The sequence below is a fragment of the Fusarium subglutinans genome (assembly GCF_013396075.1).
Source record: "Fusarium subglutinans strain NRRL 66333 chromosome Unknown NRRL66333_c0000069, whole genome shotgun sequence".
NCBI classification, from domain to species: domain Eukaryota; kingdom Fungi; phylum Ascomycota; class Sordariomycetes; order Hypocreales; family Nectriaceae; genus Fusarium; species Fusarium subglutinans.
The window spans coordinates 75662-92251 of record NW_023502132.1 but is presented as its reverse complement, the minus strand read 5'-3'; the positions used below and the strand labels follow the sequence as shown (position 1 = coordinate 92251).

At 49.2% G+C, this 16590-nt stretch overlaps 5 protein-coding genes across 5 annotated transcripts; 4 read left to right on the top strand and 1 right to left on the bottom strand.

The window, feature by feature from the left end:
- On the top strand, nt 1–375 carry FSUBG_6582 (uncharacterized protein; the record flags this gene model as incomplete). The annotated part of the gene is made up of 1 exon (XM_036684796.1): nt 1–375. The coding sequence occupies one exon, from the start codon at nt 1–3 to the stop codon at nt 373–375; it is 375 nt and encodes a 124-aa protein (XP_036537875.1).
- A 3332-nt stretch (nt 376–3707) lies between these two features.
- Nucleotides 3708–4574, top strand: FSUBG_6581 (uncharacterized protein; the record flags this gene model as incomplete). The annotated part of the gene is made up of 3 exons (XM_036684795.1): nt 3708–3711; nt 3787–4198; nt 4250–4574. The coding sequence occupies 3 exons, from the start codon at nt 3708–3710 to the stop codon at nt 4572–4574; spliced, it is 741 nt and encodes a 246-aa protein (XP_036537874.1).
- A 1010-nt stretch (nt 4575–5584) lies between these two features.
- FSUBG_6580 (glycogen debranching enzyme) lies at nt 5585–10423 on the bottom strand (the record flags this gene model as incomplete). The annotated part of the gene is made up of 3 exons (XM_036684794.1): nt 5585–5662; nt 5719–10078; nt 10191–10423. 3 exons carry the CDS (start codon nt 10421–10423, stop codon nt 5585–5587), a joined length of 4671 nt encoding a protein of 1556 aa, XP_036537873.1.
- A 2357-nt stretch (nt 10424–12780) lies between these two features.
- Nucleotides 12781–14718, top strand: FSUBG_6579 (N2 N2-dimethylguanosine tRNA methyltransferase; the record flags this gene model as incomplete). Its single annotated transcript, XM_036684792.1, has 1 exon — nt 12781–14718. One exon carries the CDS (start codon nt 12781–12783, stop codon nt 14716–14718), a length of 1938 nt encoding a protein of 645 aa, XP_036537872.1.
- A 412-nt stretch (nt 14719–15130) lies between these two features.
- Nucleotides 15131–16576, top strand: FSUBG_6578 (uncharacterized protein; the record flags this gene model as incomplete). Its single annotated transcript, XM_036684791.1, has 1 exon — nt 15131–16576. The coding sequence occupies one exon, from the start codon at nt 15131–15133 to the stop codon at nt 16574–16576; it is 1446 nt and encodes a 481-aa protein (XP_036537871.1).
- Nucleotides 16577–16590: the final 14 nt, after the last annotated feature.

Here is a 16590-nt window from a genome sequence, read left to right as displayed (position 1 = left end):
ATGCCTGATCAGTCAAAGAAGGCCAGTCAGCCAAAGAAGGGGACTGGCAGTAAAGGTGAAGCCACTCGACCGGTGAACGGGAAACCATCTGGGTCTGGTGGAAATTCATCTACAGAGACCACATCAGGTGAAGGAGGCCGTGCTCAAGCAACACCAAGCCAAACATCATCGCCCACGGCAGGACAGCATGGATATCACAGCCCCAATGACGCGCCTCTCGTTTTCATTGAAGTGGCTGGTCACAAGCCAAGACCTTGCCCGAAAGAATTATCCGACCAGATAGATGAACATCTGCAGGAACTGGGAGACGATAATCAGCCCGACCACAAAGACGAATCCAAGGGGAACGGCAAAGGCAAAAACGTCAAGAAATGAACTATCTAAATGCCACAGACTATGCAAAAAGGCTCGATGAAGCCAAGCTGGAGAACACGATCAATTGAAGTCTGGGGCTTTTGGTAGTGACGATTAGCGTCTCATGGTGCCATATTTTACTCTGGGTCAAATGTCAGAGAGAGATGGAGACGTTTGAGATATTGATTGAATGTTGAGGATATCAGATTGTGGACCAAGATATTAATCCGAGACAATTGTTTTACATTATTCACCGACTTTGATATGTTACAGGTTAGAGACCCTCATCTGACAGGGAGGAACTGTCACGTAGAATTCCAGACTTTGGACACGCTAGATGAACGTGCTGAGCAGTTTGTTATGTTTCTAGAGGCTCTGATAGAAGCAATAATGAGCAAGTGACCACATGACTGGGTCAAAATTATAGGTAAATGCACGTCATGACATGGCAGGGTTCATTGTAAGTCAAGAATGGTCAGGAATAGATATTTTAGGTTTAGATATGACATTAATATTTATTTTATAGCAATAAATATAATAGAATGGTCAAGTCTAGCGGTCAGTTAAGAGAAAACATTATCAACATGAATGGCATGCCCAGAAATGAGGTTCCAAGATATTTCAGTCTGGGCAATATCTTGGCAATGGCTTGGTGTGGTGTGCATGATGAACTCAATCACCAATCAATGTGACGGTTAAAATACGGTGCAGCTAATAATGAAAGGCTTGAAGAACAGGGCGGAAGCTAATTCTGACAGCGATATCATGGCTGGACTGTCAAGCATTGACTGCAAATGAGTGCTAGAGGCAGAGCTGACAGTTGATCCGTGTGTGTTATTATAGATCAGTAGTATCCGTAAAGTCGTCGTCATGGCTGTCGATATTACACGCACTAATAAGCCCGCCAAGTATGGATATCTCACCAAATCGAGGCTGCTGAGGACGGGGGGAATTTCTCGTATTTGAGCGCATTTAAAGTTGTATTACTGCATTCGTATCCGGGTCAAAGATAGTGTCGAGAGGCAAGGGACAGTAAAGTAAAGTAAATCACATACCAGAGCCCTCAAAGTTGCAGTTAACAAAAGTAAGATACCTTAGGGATAACACTTCTAGAACACAATTGACCTGCCGTTTTCTGACAAAATCTCTATCATGAGATTTCTCTGTTGGGCAATATCGGAAATTGCAATGACGGAGAAACCCAAAACACAGCCAATCAGCTGAAGGGTCGCAAGTGGAGAAGCACTATTTCAGGCACGCAACTCCGCTGAATGGCCTGGGCTGGCCTCGGAAGGCAAGAAAACAACAGACCTTGATATGGGGTGTCAAAATAAACTTGGTAAAAGCTATCCTAAACTTAGGCTATATTACCTATATCTTTTTGTCATCTAGGATCAAGGTCCTAAGTTTTCTTTCCTCCCCTAGGCTGGGCACGATTTCGGCTCTTTTTTACCGTAGTCTCCCACTGGGAAAAAAGTCAATCAGACTTGGGGGCTCCCGTCTGACAAAAAAGATGTAGGTAACGTAGCCCAAGCTGAGAGGTCTCTCTGATGAGTTTCTTTTGGCACCCAGGGATAACTTCAGCTGTCGAGGCCTCTCTCTGTCGCTACATACCTATGGACAGTAGTTCATAATACAACCAGAAATGGTTAGATGGTGTCTGTCTGTCTATACACGAGATGACGAGAGTCCTGCAAGACGGTAACGGTAATGTCGCTGTACGAGGTGGCACAGTTATACAGTTCAACATTACGGATAATACGGACCATGATAATGGATGATACAGGCAGGCTGTGACTGTGACTGTGACTGTGGGCTCTCGTCAATGTTGTGCTGAAACTGAGACGCTCTCAGACGTTTCCTGTTCTACTGTAAGGGACAAACAAGTAAACAAAACAAGACGAAAACACCAGAAACAAGGGGCAGACATTAGTAACCCATATGTAGGAACGCAAGGCAATGCAAGATGGCGTTTCTGGTGAGAATGATCTTCTCCGCATGATGCATCCCAAATACAGGTTGTACAACTACGGAGTACAGTTGCCGATAATTAGTACTAAGGTACAGAAACTCTCTCGTTGCCTTTGGACAAGCCCATGCGCCAAGCCTAGGCCACTGGATTCGACCGCGTGATACAACCATGCCTGAACCAAGATACAAGGGATCCATGTACCGACACCATATGTAGATGGCTTCCGGGCCTCCCGTAGATACCTGGACCCCAAGTCCCTTGGCACGATCTTTTTTTGTTCTCGTACCTTAGGTACCGATAGGTTGGGGCTGGGCGGCTGCTACCATCCAGTGAAAGTGCCCAGAGTTGACTTACGCGGCAAGTTTTTTCCCTCTCTCTCTCCCTCCCTCCAGATTTCTCCAGATTTGTGAGGTGAATGAAGGAGTGAGTAAACGCTTTGGTGACATTCATTTTACTGTACATTCCCGTCCCCTCCAAATGCTATCGGCGGTTCATCTCCTCACAATTCCAATCCATTTCCGAGTTCGGCAAGACCGTCGCATCTAACGAGACAAGACAAGACCCGACCCCTTCTGCCCTTGCACCCGCTGCCAGAAAGAAAAACACACCAACCAAAACATCCCTGGCCCTGGTCTTGTCCCGCTACAAAGTCGCCCGACTCTGCCGCTTACAGTGAGATAGAGGCCCAGTTTTTCCCCGGCTGCAGGCTGTTGTTCACTGCCCGCTGTGACTTCCATTGCTCCCACCCACTCTTTTTTCTCTGCCCAGGCTCTCTTGTTCCTCGTCTCTTCCCAGCCATCTCCATCAACATCGATTATCTATCGATCAGCAAGTGAAATCGATCCTTCGTTTGACCAACTACCGAATCCTCCTGGGTCGTCCTGATCTCATTGTCCTCTTTCAGACGGGGAGAGAAAAAAAAAGACAAAGACAAAGAAGAGAGGTTGGGCTTGGCTTCGGTCAGACTTTGTTTATTCCCCTCTACTCAACTCAAAGTGGTTTGGTGACGACACGACTCTTTCAATAGCGTATTGCACAAACGCAAGCCAGCCTTGGCTAAACACAGGCACGGCATTTCCAGGTCGCTTCTACGCTGTACATACCTACCTCTTCTGGCCTTGTCTTGTCTTGCCTCTCCTCATACACACACACACAGACACATACACATACATACAAAGGACACTTCCCGCCCCCCGGTTCCACTGAACACAACCTTAATCCTCGTCTCTCGTTACTGTCTGTATCTGTATCGTATCTCTTACACCCACAACCCCGTCGCTCGTTTTCTCCCTTCGACACCGATCTCGACACCGACCTCGACCACAACTTGGACTATCGAACTCTCCGAACTGGGCTTAACTGTCCTTGAATCTTCGTCAAAATGGGTGCGTCATCCTTCGACTTCAATCCAGGTCGATTTCGCAAATCCCCTCATACTAACCTTGACCCAACCTGAACAGCCCAACAAGGAGGTGAAGCCCCTGTCACCACCATCGTTCCCTTCAGCAACCAGAAGGTCCTTCCCGCTTGCGCCGCCGCTTGCGGTCCCCTTTACGATGCCAACGGTGCCTGTGTTCCTCCTCAAGTAGCCGCTGATGCTGGCCCAACCGCCTACACGCAATGTTTCTGTCTCGACCAACGAGTCGCCGCTTTCTCGACCGCCACTACGGGCGTCTGCGATGACGCATGTACCGCGGATCCCAAGGGCCTTTCATCGATCGCTGGCTGGTTCCGAAGCATGTGCAGTGTTTCGACTGCTCAAAATGGAGGAACAACCAAAAAAACCGGAACTGGCTCTACGACTTTGACAGGCGGCGATGCTTCATCAACAGCTGGTAGCAAGCTATCTGACAATGGAGGTGGTGGTGATTGGTATGTTGACAATTTACTTAAAAGGCCCATGATTTATTCTAACTGAATCAGGATTTCCAACCATTGGCAATGGGTTATCATGATTGTTGTCCTCGTTGTCGGCATCGCAGCCATTTGGATCGGCGCTTGCATCTGGCGTCGCCGTTACCTGCGCAAGAAGGATCGTCAGACTCACCTCGGCCAGAAGCACTCTGGATCTGCATCTCGACCATCTTGGGGTCCCGGAATGGAGGCCTCAGAGTCCGGAGGTCTTCCCTACGACGATGAATCGAACCGAAACTCGCACGGCTTCATGCTACCGGGTGCTGCCGCCGGTGCTCCCGTGGAGGAGAAGCCACAGGAGAAGAAGCGATGGATCGTCCGCGACCGAACATGATACTCACTTCATGCTCGATCTTGTTAACGCCAGTTCCGATCTCATAACGACTCTCCTTACCATGTCCGAGTTGAAAAGCACTTCGACATTCTGTTTGCCTTACGATATAAACCGTGCATTTATTCATTTAAACGGCCTTACTCTATTCGATATCATCGAAAACATACGACTTTTTTAGTTGGTGAGGGGGGCTCTATCAGCACTTGAAAGAGGAGGAAACGAATGCATTTCGTAATGGCCACAGGAACGTGCAGACACTTGATAATTCAAGCATGGTTGAAAGATGCCGCCTGCAATATCTCATGTGGTCCAATGCTCACGCGTTTGTTGGTAGCCAGTTGTGCTGTGCCCCCCGTGGCGTTCTTGTTCATATTTCAGTTATATTCTGGCGTTGGGAGGAAGAGGAGGGTTGGCGTATCCTCCTGATTTGTTGTTTCTGTTCCCGTTTTTGTGGTGGCTGTCACCACGGAGCGAGTCTCGCCTCCATTCCCAGCATGAGGGTGGAATGTGACGTTGGCTCTGCCGCGAGGCTAGGAGAGGGAAAAATGAAGCTGCTTATTTGTTTTATTTAGACCAGAACAGAAATACTCTCTGGTTAGTTATTTGGTCATCTTTATTACCTACAGCTTCCTCGGCATGGGAAGAGGTTTGGAGTCTATCCTTGATACAGCATTTACAATTTCACCACCCATGAAATCTTCAACTCGCACTTACCAGTCCCTTCTGGTTCGATGCATCGTGATCCTTGAACTTTGTGCAACATTGATATGCCCATAAGAGTAACGTCTTCCTAGCAACGTCTCAGTGTCAACAAATTAGAGAACCTAATCTGCACAATTTCATTTTGGCTTTCGGCTCAACAAAGTTAATGCTACAACGCTTAAAGATGCTTGTTATTAACCTAATCAGGAGAATGCTATAGTAGTAGTTAATGCGTGGTATTGTATGCTTGATTCAAGCCCATGCCCAATCCTCAGGTCCCATCATCACTTCCTCCTCTTAGAATGGCTCTATGCCTTGTTTTGTTCCTCAGTAGCGTCCATGTATAAGTCGATCAGGCATCCTGCCGACCAAGCCTGTGTGGGGCTCTGTATAGGGATTAGTATACGATCACAGTGTCCACATACTCAAGATATCGACTTACAGAGTCGGCGCAGTATTCGCCGTTCTTTTGCGTCAGCTCTTGGAGACCAGCCCAAGGGCTCTCCTGGATCATCTTCTTGCACCCACTCAGTCTTCGGGTAACCTGCTGGAACGCTTCAGTGCGACCCTCAGGTGTTGTTCGTCTCTTGAGATCAAACTTGAGCAGTGCTCGGAGGAAGAAGCCAGTAGGCCAGATCCACTCGGGTCCCTGGTGGTAGTTACGGCCCTTGCTTGTAGCAAAATCGTCACTATCTTCACTGTTGACGTAGTAAGGGCGGTAGTTCATATCCGCAGGGTCTAGAGTCGCCATTCCTTGGGGTCCCCGAAGAGCCTCATCGGCAACACACAGAGCATGCATGGCATGGTCCGGATCGAACAAAGCCGGTGCAGTTGTCATGGCAATTGCAAAGTTGGGGCGCAGCTGGTAGTCCTCATACTCCTTGCCAGACTTGTAGAGATCCTTGTAAATTCCTCGGCGGTTCACAATTGGCGTATTGACGTCGTACTTGGAATCTTCCTCGGGAGAAATGGGGACATAGTAGCAGCGCTCGAAGTTGGCCTTGAGTAGGCCAGCCCAGTCAGCCAGGGAGATGGAGCCACCCTCAGATTTGTCCACGCCTGCATAGGCATACTTTCCATTCTCATGAAGCCCAGCGAGCCAATCGAGAGTGCTGTACAGCATGCCAGTGATCTCGATAGCAGCGCCATCACGAGGAGTTCCAGGGACTCCCTTGGATCCTGCGCGTTCACTCTCACCCATCTTGTCCATCCAGGTGCCGCAGTTGAACTGGTTACCGCCAAAGATAATACCGTTGCTCCAGTCAACCTTGATCTCCTGGTTGAAACCCTCATCCTTCATTTGGGAATCAATTTGGGGACCGGCATTAGCTTCCCTGTATCTCATACCTGAAGCATGTCTTTGCAGTGCTTCTTGGATAATTTCCTCAATGGTACTCTCCTTGGAGTATGCCCTCTCATCGTCGGTGGGGAACCATGTGTCATCGTAAGGCAGGAAACGACGCTTGACCTTGGCCTTGAGGATATCAAGTCCCTCTGGGGCAAAACGTGTATAATCCTGGATGCACTGAAGGAAGAACCAGATGGAGTCTCGAGAGTTATATCTGGGAGCATCGCCACTACTGAGAAGATTGGGGATCATGCCATGCTTCAATACACTGGCAAATGCAAGGATGTGTTCTCTGGCATCTCCAAAACGGCCAGTACCGATGAGAAGTCCACGAAGAGCGATAAACACGTCTCGGCCCCAGCATCGGGCCCATTCAACAGCGAAGTGAGGAAGACCAGCAGCCAGAGAGGGAACCAACTTGAAAGGCCACAAAGATGCTGACTTGACATATCCGACTTGCTGAACACTGACCATGGCCAAGCTTTGCAAAAACCACTGGCCATCTCGGACGCTCGAGTTCATGAGTTCGAGAGATCTGTCCCAGCTTGCCATGTAAGCAGTACGCAGAACAAGACCAAAGTAACGAGGGAGCAGGAAACTGGGGATCTTTCGGATGGCATCGAATCGCTCCTCTAGCCATCTCAAGGGTTGGGCAAGTGCCTCGTTACCTGGAGTGGCACTGATTCGTTGCAATCTTGCAATAATGTAGTCCAGAGCCCATTCACCATCACGTAAGTTCTGACACAGTGGGTGGGCCAGGTTGTTGTCCTTAATGATGTTCTTGAGAAGACTCCACCATCCTTGGAGTCCGGCATACACAAGCTTTCCATGCCCAGGAATATCGTAGACACCATCTCGGCCGTCACTTTCGGCCCTCTCTTCAGCTTCACATCGATACATCAAGAAGTTGAGGTCTGTCAGACTGAGCTCATTCCAGGCAGCCTTGGACCCTGAGGTGACATAGTTGTCCAAGCCAGACGAATGCTCAGCAGCGGGGATCCAGGTCTCGAACAGGGCAATGCTTCCAGGGGGGAACTTGTCGCGCACAGTGATGGTAGTGTCGTCACCATTGATTTCCATGCGAATGCCGGGTACGTCCTTAACTCGGCTAGGCAAGCCGCGCAGGAACTTCTTGTCCCCGAGCACTTGCTGTGTTGCGTCTTCACCAGCGTCAACCTCGAGCATCCAACTACCCAGGTGTCGAGCTTTGGTTCCAGTGAGATGAACAGGGCTAAAATCACCGTTGCCATTGCCGTAGCCTGGGAAAGCTGTATGTGCAATGAGGAAGTAACCCTTGCGAGATTCAGGGTGCACTCGGTGAACAGTAATATACTGGTCCTCGTGATGGATGTGAGTCTCGTCGTATCCATCCTTGCCCATCAAAGTGTGTATTTGGTTAAGCAGCTTCTTGACGCCGCCAATTCCCTCCTCGCCGCCTCCAATCTTAATAGGCTTCGTCCCAGACGAGGCAGATGTGTAGAGCCGGGTCTCATTGACAAGGTCGACAAGCTTTGGGTAGATTTCATCGTATCCCATAACACTACCAGTAGCGCTGGAGCACATGCATACAAGAGCAGCGTTGGGAAGCGTATCGCGGGCATCACGCTTCTGTGCCGGTGTCTCGTTGTCGTGAGTGCAGTCCATGAATAGAGCATGCACTGGACTTGGCTTGATTGTGCGAATAATCTCTCTTGAATGCGATACATGCCCATTCGTCTCGCCGTTCTTGAGCCTGGTGGGGCTACTCGACGGGGTGCGAACATCCGACTTGGAAACTTCATCGACCTCAAAGCTTCCAATAGGTCGGCCTCCGTGTCTGTGAACCAGTCGGCTAAGCTCACCCGTGCTCCATGCCTGCATGGCTTCACGAATAAGGGAGCTGAGACCAAGACGCTTCACAAAAACGTAGTCCATCTCTTCAGAGCCTGTAAACAATTCGGCCACAACATACAAGTCAGGTCGCACCCGGCGAGCCTCGTCAAGAATATGCTCAGCCACATGAATGGGAGTCGAGTGGCAGTTATCGATACGGAGACCGGCAAAGTATTTGGCCAGTGTGCGAGCATACTTGGTCATATGCTCCCACAGCCAAGGGTTGTCTTGGGGGCCTGAGCCGTATCGTAACTTGACACAGTCGCCCCAGACAATAACCTCTCGGCGAAGGTACACTTTGGATTCAGGACCAGCGTTGTCGACCAGTGCATTACCGCCCCAAACCCATCCATTGTTGACCAAAGCCATCTCTTCGGGCTTCAGCTTCGATGTTGTCTCATTTTTAGGGAGTCGGGTGAAGTAAGGCTCAATTAGGGGGTTCTCTTTGTTGATCTCGCCAAGCTTGGGACCGTGGTCATCAAGTCGAACATACTTGATCCTGTTGAAAATTTGCTGAAGAATGTCATCCACTTCAGCATCATACTCTTTGTAGTAGTCTACATTGAGAATCTCCAAGATCTCGACAATCTTGGCCCTGGCTGCTTTCTCATCGGAAGAACCCACGGACGAAGCCAAAAAGCTAGCAGCTACGTCAGGCTTGACACGTCTTCGAAAGCGCTCACCCATTCGGTCGGTGCCTGTCAAACCGAACTCCCTGAAGAACTCGACTTGGTCCTTGATTGGTGCAGATTTGATGTTCTCCAACTTCTTCTCGAAATCTGGAGCGTCCTCAGAGGTGTATTTCTTTCCTTGGGAGAAGGCCTGAACCGCCTCGTCGGCATCTCGGTCCACATCAACTGCATAGTATTCCCATAGCCTGATTTTGGCAAGGACCTCGGTCTTGATCGCATTCATGATGAGTAGCAAATCATCGGTAGACTTGACGACAGTGGGTAGTCCCAACTTTGCCAGGTTGTCGCTCAACTCCAAGAGACTTGTGTCAAGTTGATAAGCGGACTCAAGCCAGGGTGCTGTGATCAAATTGTAGCCTGCTTCGGGATGCTCCTCAAGCCATTTTGTGTTGTTTGCGGTGTGATTTAGCACAATGTCAGTCAAACTCAGTAAAGAATGGTTACGTTCTAGACTGTCCACCATCTTCTGCACATCCTCCTCTCCAGCTGGAAAGCAAGCAGGGTCCCAGCCGAGCTGGTCATACAGACTGTATGGGGAGTTGGACACTCCGCGCACCTGAAGAGGAGTAAAATGGATCATGTTGTAGCCGCGATCGCTAATACCGTGAAGGTGACGCTCCCAGTCATTGGGGTATTTACCCATGAACTTGCTAATGACGGAGAAGATTGACAAGGCAGGTAACGGCAATGGCCGGCCGTCAAGTTTAAGTCTAGGCGCAACATCGATATAGTACAAGGGGGTCTTCTTGAGGGTCTCCTTCTGTTCAGAGCTATTTTCTAGCTCCTTCTTGAGGTCGGGCAGCTCAGCGTAGGTAGTGTAGAAGGCATAGGCACCAGGTTGGTAAATGGGAATGGAGATTTCGAGAGTTCGATTGAAATCGGGTGTAAGTCTGTAAAACGACTGTGTTAGTTACACGAGTTGCGTGTGCTTGTTATAGCGCTGGGACGCTTTAAACTGCCTCAAAAGTGATCAATTAGATCAAAATGAGAGCCAAAGCTTACTTGAACTCGCGAAAATGATCGCGGCGAAAGTCATCGCCTTGGGCAGGGATATTGACCCAAAGGCTACCATGACGGCAGATGGACGAGGTGCCCTCAATGGCAAAACGAACCGTCACAGGCTCGTGAGACCTGGGCGCGAGATAGATGTATTCACCTTGCACCTGAGGTGAGCCATCATCGTTGAGCGGCAGCAAATAAACCTCGTTGGATGTCATGGTGTGCGGTGGACTCATGATGAGAGAAGAGAAGAGCGGGCGCTTCGAGCCCCGCGAAACGACAAAAGCACAGCTCGGCCAGACACTGAAACTCGTAACCAAGGAAGCGCTGTTGCACTACGCAACGTGCCTGTCGCAGTGGAGCTACGATCGATAGCTAACGGTTCGCGTCCACAGTAGGCAAGTTTACTTAGTGGGGTGCTCCGTGGTCAGTGAGCGCCGAAGAAGCTGCTTGGGTCGTTTTTAGTGGGCTCGTCGGTTCGGTTCAGGGATCTTGGATCTGGGATATCGAGCGGGATCGACGACCTGAGCGAGCGACAGGAGGGATAATATCCCAAAGATAAGGTGATGGTGGGAGGAAGAGGGGGATAGGCCTGAAGCAGCCTACGGCATAGGCCTAAAAAGGGTTGAAAGGGAGAAGAAAAGGGTGTCTAGGAACAATTAAGGTAAAAGCCAATGTTGGACGATGTTTTTGGAAAGAAGTGAGATTGAGCTTGGGGTTGACGAGGTGAAGGACATGAGTGAGAGGAAGAGACAAAAGGGCAGGAACGAGGAAGTAATATTTCATCTACACCAAAAAGAAGGAAGAAGAGAAGGGAAGAAGAAAAAAGCAAACAGCTCCTCGATCAAGTCATTTTCATATAACCGAATTTGGACAGCTCAACAAGTGCCTTATTTAGTACATACCTTACATACTACACGCTCAGGTTGAATGAGCTACCTACCGCACAATGAAAAGTACGGAATCCTACTCTATCACATCCCATAGCTTCTGGTCGAATCTGCTGGATACAGTCATATCAGCTTGGATGTTGTCTTTGGCGGTCAAGACGGGGAACCAGGTTGGTTTTCCGGGAGTGCCGGGTTGTTAATTCCAAGATATTGTTCCCAGTAGCTTCAAGAGTCTGCAGCAGCTCTAACGTAGTATCTTATGCGTGGAGGGGTAGCAAGTTCTAACTTGTCAGCCAACAACAAATCACTCATGGCCAATGGCTTTTGTTAGCCGCGTCGAAGCTGAAGCAAACAAGGTGCTGAGCCATGATGTTCCTGGCTTAGCTTCAAGAGCTTCTCGATTGATACACCAGGATACGAATGCAAGCCGTGCCTTGTACGGAGTTGGCCTAGTTTTGTACTACGTCTCCGAGTCAATTCATCATGGCGCTTCCAGGGGAAGCTTCGCAACGCATGAAGAGGGAGGAGGGTGAAGGGAGCTTCCGTGTGCGGCTCTTGTTCTTTATGAGGAAATTGATTGGCGGTCTTTAAATTGATGGTAGGCTCTGTATAAGCTGGATTCTGAAGATTTTTGCCCGCAAAGAAGAGCATTTTACAGCTGTTTGTTGGGAATAACTCGAGTACTCACAATTGAGTCGAATTCACATGCAAACTTGCATGCTTTGGCACAGTTACTACGTCATTGAAGTGCAATCCAATTTTCCCCCCCATCCCCCCAAATTTTTTCATCTCCATGGGTCTTAGCGCCCCCGTCATCTCAACATACAGGGCGGGGGGATCCTTGGAGTTCGCTTGTTCTAGGGCAGAGCTCGGAGCTGTTGCGCCTTGATCAACAGAGGCTCAAGCAGAGTTTTTTTTGTTAGTCGATGGACATTGACTGTCAAAAGATGTGTTCGATTGGTTTCTGTATTTGACTGATAATTTGACCGCTTGACCTAAAGCCAAGTGCCGAGTCATGCAGTCAGATTGAGAGAATTAAGTGATGATCTGATCGTATACGACGAACTTCTCGGTCTGGTCTGATGCGAGCAATAGTTTATGCCTCCACTCACTATGGATCCGTGGAGAGTTGGAGACCTTCCCTGTTGATCGTTCTCCAAGATCGACAATTGCCAAAAATAGGTAGGTAGCTTACCCTGAAGCCATTCGGAGAGCATGAATTGGTAGAAGCCACGAACTTCATGGAGTATCAAAGGATGCTTCATTTCAACACCCATATTTCACCCCTAATTAATCCCAAAATTTATATCATCTCACCTTATTCATCGTCTCGTACTCAGTGAGAACTTCCAATAATCAAACTCGATGACTTTTTACGCGTTACAACATTCCGGGAGTCTATCAAATGGTTAGAAAATCCGCTCTCACCGCCTGCCGTGTACGGTCATGGGCCATCGTGGACGGCAGAATTTTATAAAATTTAGCTTCAGTTAACCACAAGCTCTCCAGCCATGCAGATTCTTTCCAAGCAACATTCTTATATGTTTCGCGTTTTCTGGAGATCAAGATCGAAATTTGGCGCTGGAGCGATCTTGGATCCTACAAAAAACTTTTCGAAAACTCGGATCCTTAGCACAAATCGCAGCTATCGAGCTCTCTGCGACAAAACGATTGCGCATCGCCAATTTTCGACCACAGCAAAAATGGCGGAGGAAAAGGTCAACGTGGAAACTGTTACCATCGAGGGGAAGGAGTTTAGGACGGTCACAGAGGGAAAAGCTACTATCTTGGTGCCTCAGGGTGCTAAGATTGGCGAGGATCGTGGGGAAGTTCAGCAGGTCTTCTATAACCCTATCCAGCAATACAACCGTGATCTGTCTGTTCTCGCGATCAAGACATATGGCGAGATGTCTCTAGAGAAGAGAAAAGAGCAGTACGAGTCGAGAATGAACAAGCAGAGCAAGAAGCGCAAGCGAGGCGATGACGACCAGAAGCCTGCCGAGCCCGTGAACCCCCCACCACAGGATAAAGCGCAGGCGACTGAAGAGGCTGCAAAATCCAACGATGCCGAAGCACGACAACCCAAGAAAGATGTCAAGCCCTCATTTCGTATCCTGGATGCGTTATCTGCGTCTGGGCTGCGAGCGCTTCGATATGCCCACGAATTACCTTTTGTGACATCTGTCAAAGCCAACGATTTGTCCGACACTGCTGCCGAGTCTATCAGGATGAACGCCAAGCATAATGGACTCGAGGACAAGATTACTGTCACGCAAGGTGATGCGCTTGCGCTCATGTATCGAGGCATCGCAGACGACTTGTCCAACAGAGACAAGGGTGGAAACCCAGGCAAGACTAACAAGTTCGATGTTATCGACCTGGATCCTTATGGTACAGCTGCACCTTTCTTTGATGCTGCCGTACAATCTATTAGAGACGACGGTGGCCTCTTATGTATCACCTGCACAGACAGTGCGGTGTGGGCAGGTCACAGCTATTGCGAGAAGACGTTTGCGCTTTATGGCGGAATTCCCATCAAGGGAATGCACTCCCATGAAGCTGGTCTTCGACTTGTTCTGAACGCTGTTGCTACCTCGGCTGCCAGATATGGGTTGGCAATTCAACCTCTTCTTTCGCTCTCGATCGACTTTTACACCAAATTCTTTATCAAGGTGACCAGGTCCCCGCAGTCGGTCAAGTTCCTCGCTTCCAAGACTATGCTAGTCTACAGCTGCGACTCAGGTTGTGGTGCTTGGGAAACACAGCCTATGTTAAGAAGCAAGCCCGCGCCGAACAAGAAGGGCAGTGGCGCCTTTTACAAGCACACTATGGCCCAGGGACCATCGGCGGATCGACACTGCGAACACTGTGGAATGAAGATGCACATTAATGGCCCTATGTATGGCGGTCACATCCATTCGCAAGAGTTTATTGAGAGGCTTCTGGCGCAAATTCCCCAGGCTGACTCCTCCATCTATGGCACGATGCCCAGACTTGAGGGCATGCTGCGAACAGCTCTCGAAGAGTATCTGCCTGGTCCCGAGGTCAAGGAGCCTGTCGATCCCAAGGATGCTCAGCTTGCAACAGTTGACCATTATCCTTTCTTCATCATTCCGAGCCGTTTGGCCAATGTGGTGAGCTGCGTGACTCCAAGTGAGGACATGGTTCGAGGTGCCTTGATCCATCTGGGCTACCGCACTGCTCGAAGCCACTGCCGGCCAGGAAGTATCAAGACTGACGCGCCTTGGTCTACGATCTGGTGGATAATAACAGAATGGATTCGCCAGAAGTCACCGATAAAAGAATCGAGTATCAAGAAAAACAGCGCTGCATGGAAGATTCTGACAGATGCTGGAATCATTGGAAAAGAGAAGCCCGAGACTACAGAGGAAACGGCTAAAGATGAGTCTGCGATGGAGGGCGTGGAACAGCAGACTTCAGAGGCACCTGTCGAGGGTACAGCAGATGCACCAAACGGCGATGTCAAGCTCCTCCTTGGTGAGATGGAATTGCGCAAGACACTCGTCTTTGACGAGAACCTGGCACGTCTTGCACGAAGACGAGGAGAGCAGAAGCTGGTGCGATACCAGATGAACCCCCGAGAAAACTGGGGACCTCTGGCTAAAGCGAGCCGTCGATGATAATGTACAATCTAACTAATAAAAGAAAGAGCACAACCTTTGATCATTTACTTGGTCTTACCGGTTAAAGAAGGCGATCCTGTGGGATTTTTGAATTGTTTGATTGCGCGATGCTGGCGTGCCTATCATCTTTTCGTCAGCAACACAGCCCCACAAAGGCCGAGATGAGCTTCACTGAGGGTTTTTGGACTTGGTTCCTTCATCATTCACAAACTCATCTCTTAAAACAGCTCCATACTCGCGAGCCTGGCGACTTCGGTTCCCGTCTCTCTAGTTCTGGCCGCTTCCGTTTGAATCTGCGAGTCCTATCACACGTATTCATGATTGGCCAATAGCGCCTGATTACAATAAAGATACCACATATTCTTCTATTCTCTCTCTTCATCTACTGGCAATGTCTACTACTTTGGAAATGCCTCATTCACCCAAAGTGGTGACCGTGGAAAATGTTTCCGTTACTGAAGACAATCTGTCATGGACTCGCACCGGGACATCCGACAGTGGTTCACGTCATGAGCTTGTCTTGGTTCACGAGATAACAAACTCGCAATCAGGGCCCTCGCAATATCTACTTTTTATACTCAAGGAGGACCCAGAGAACAAAGAAATGCCCTTTCAACTCTCGATACTGAAGACAGACGAAATACCCACTGGGCTCCGAAGTCTCACTGTGGCTGGATTACCCTCTCATCTTAAGCACGGTCCTGTCAATGAGCATGGTGCCACAAGCCAGGTGGACATTATCGTCTCGATCAAATCGGGTGTTGGACTAGCCTCAAAAGTCTGGGAAGACGTTCTCCATCCTATTTGGACATATATCGTAGGAGACGATTCTGGTAAATCGACATATCGTCTTATCCACACAGAAAGCCCAGAGACCATCCGAGACTATGCAAAGCAGTTATGGACTACAGATGAGCGTTCGAAAGCGAGGACTATCGTGCTTCTGAGTGGAGATGGTGGTGTCGTTGATCTCCTCAACGGCTCTGACGGGAACCAGGTGCCAGAGAACCCACCGACAGTTGCCCTTCTTCCTCTGGGCACAGGAAACGCCCTCTTCCATTCTACCCACAAGCCGCTTTACACTGAGCCTGGCCCAAGCCCACTTGTACTCGGGCTCCGAACATTATTCCAAGGCGTGGGCACTGATCTTCCGGTCTTCCGGGCATCGTTCTCATCTGGATCCCATATCGTCAAGTTCACAGACAAATCTAAGGAACGGTCTTCTATCCCGGGCCCAAATCAGATTCAGAAGCAGGAGACGTCAGTCACGCATCTTCAGGGAGCCATTGTAGCCAGCTATGGCTTTCATGCAAGTCTTGTCCACGAGAGTGACACACCTGAATATCGTGTCCACGGCGATAAGCGGTTCCACATGGTCGCCGAAGGGCTTCTGAAGGAGTCTCACCCATATGCTGCAAAAGTGTCTATTCGACGTCGAGGTTCTACTACATTTGAGGATATCCCTCGCGAGTCACATGCCTATGTGCTCACAGCTCTCGTATCGAATATGGAGCGAAAGTTTGCTATTTCACCCGCCACTAAACCTTTGCAGTCACAGCTTAGACTTGTGCATTTCGGACCAATTGGTGGTGAGCGGACAATGAGTGTCATGATGAAGGCGTATGATGAGGGCAGTCATGTTGGTATGCAGTGGCCTGATGGAGAAAAGGTTGGCTATGATGAAGTCGACGAAGTCAAAATCTCGGTTCTGGAGAAGGATGAGAGATGGCGCAAGGTGTGCATTGATGGAACTATTGTTGAGATACCTGAAGGTGGAAATATGAGTATCAAGATGCTTGATCATAGTCTCTTCAAGATCCTGGCAAGCCCTGTTATTTTAGAGAGCCGTGAATAGGCCTGATCTGCTAT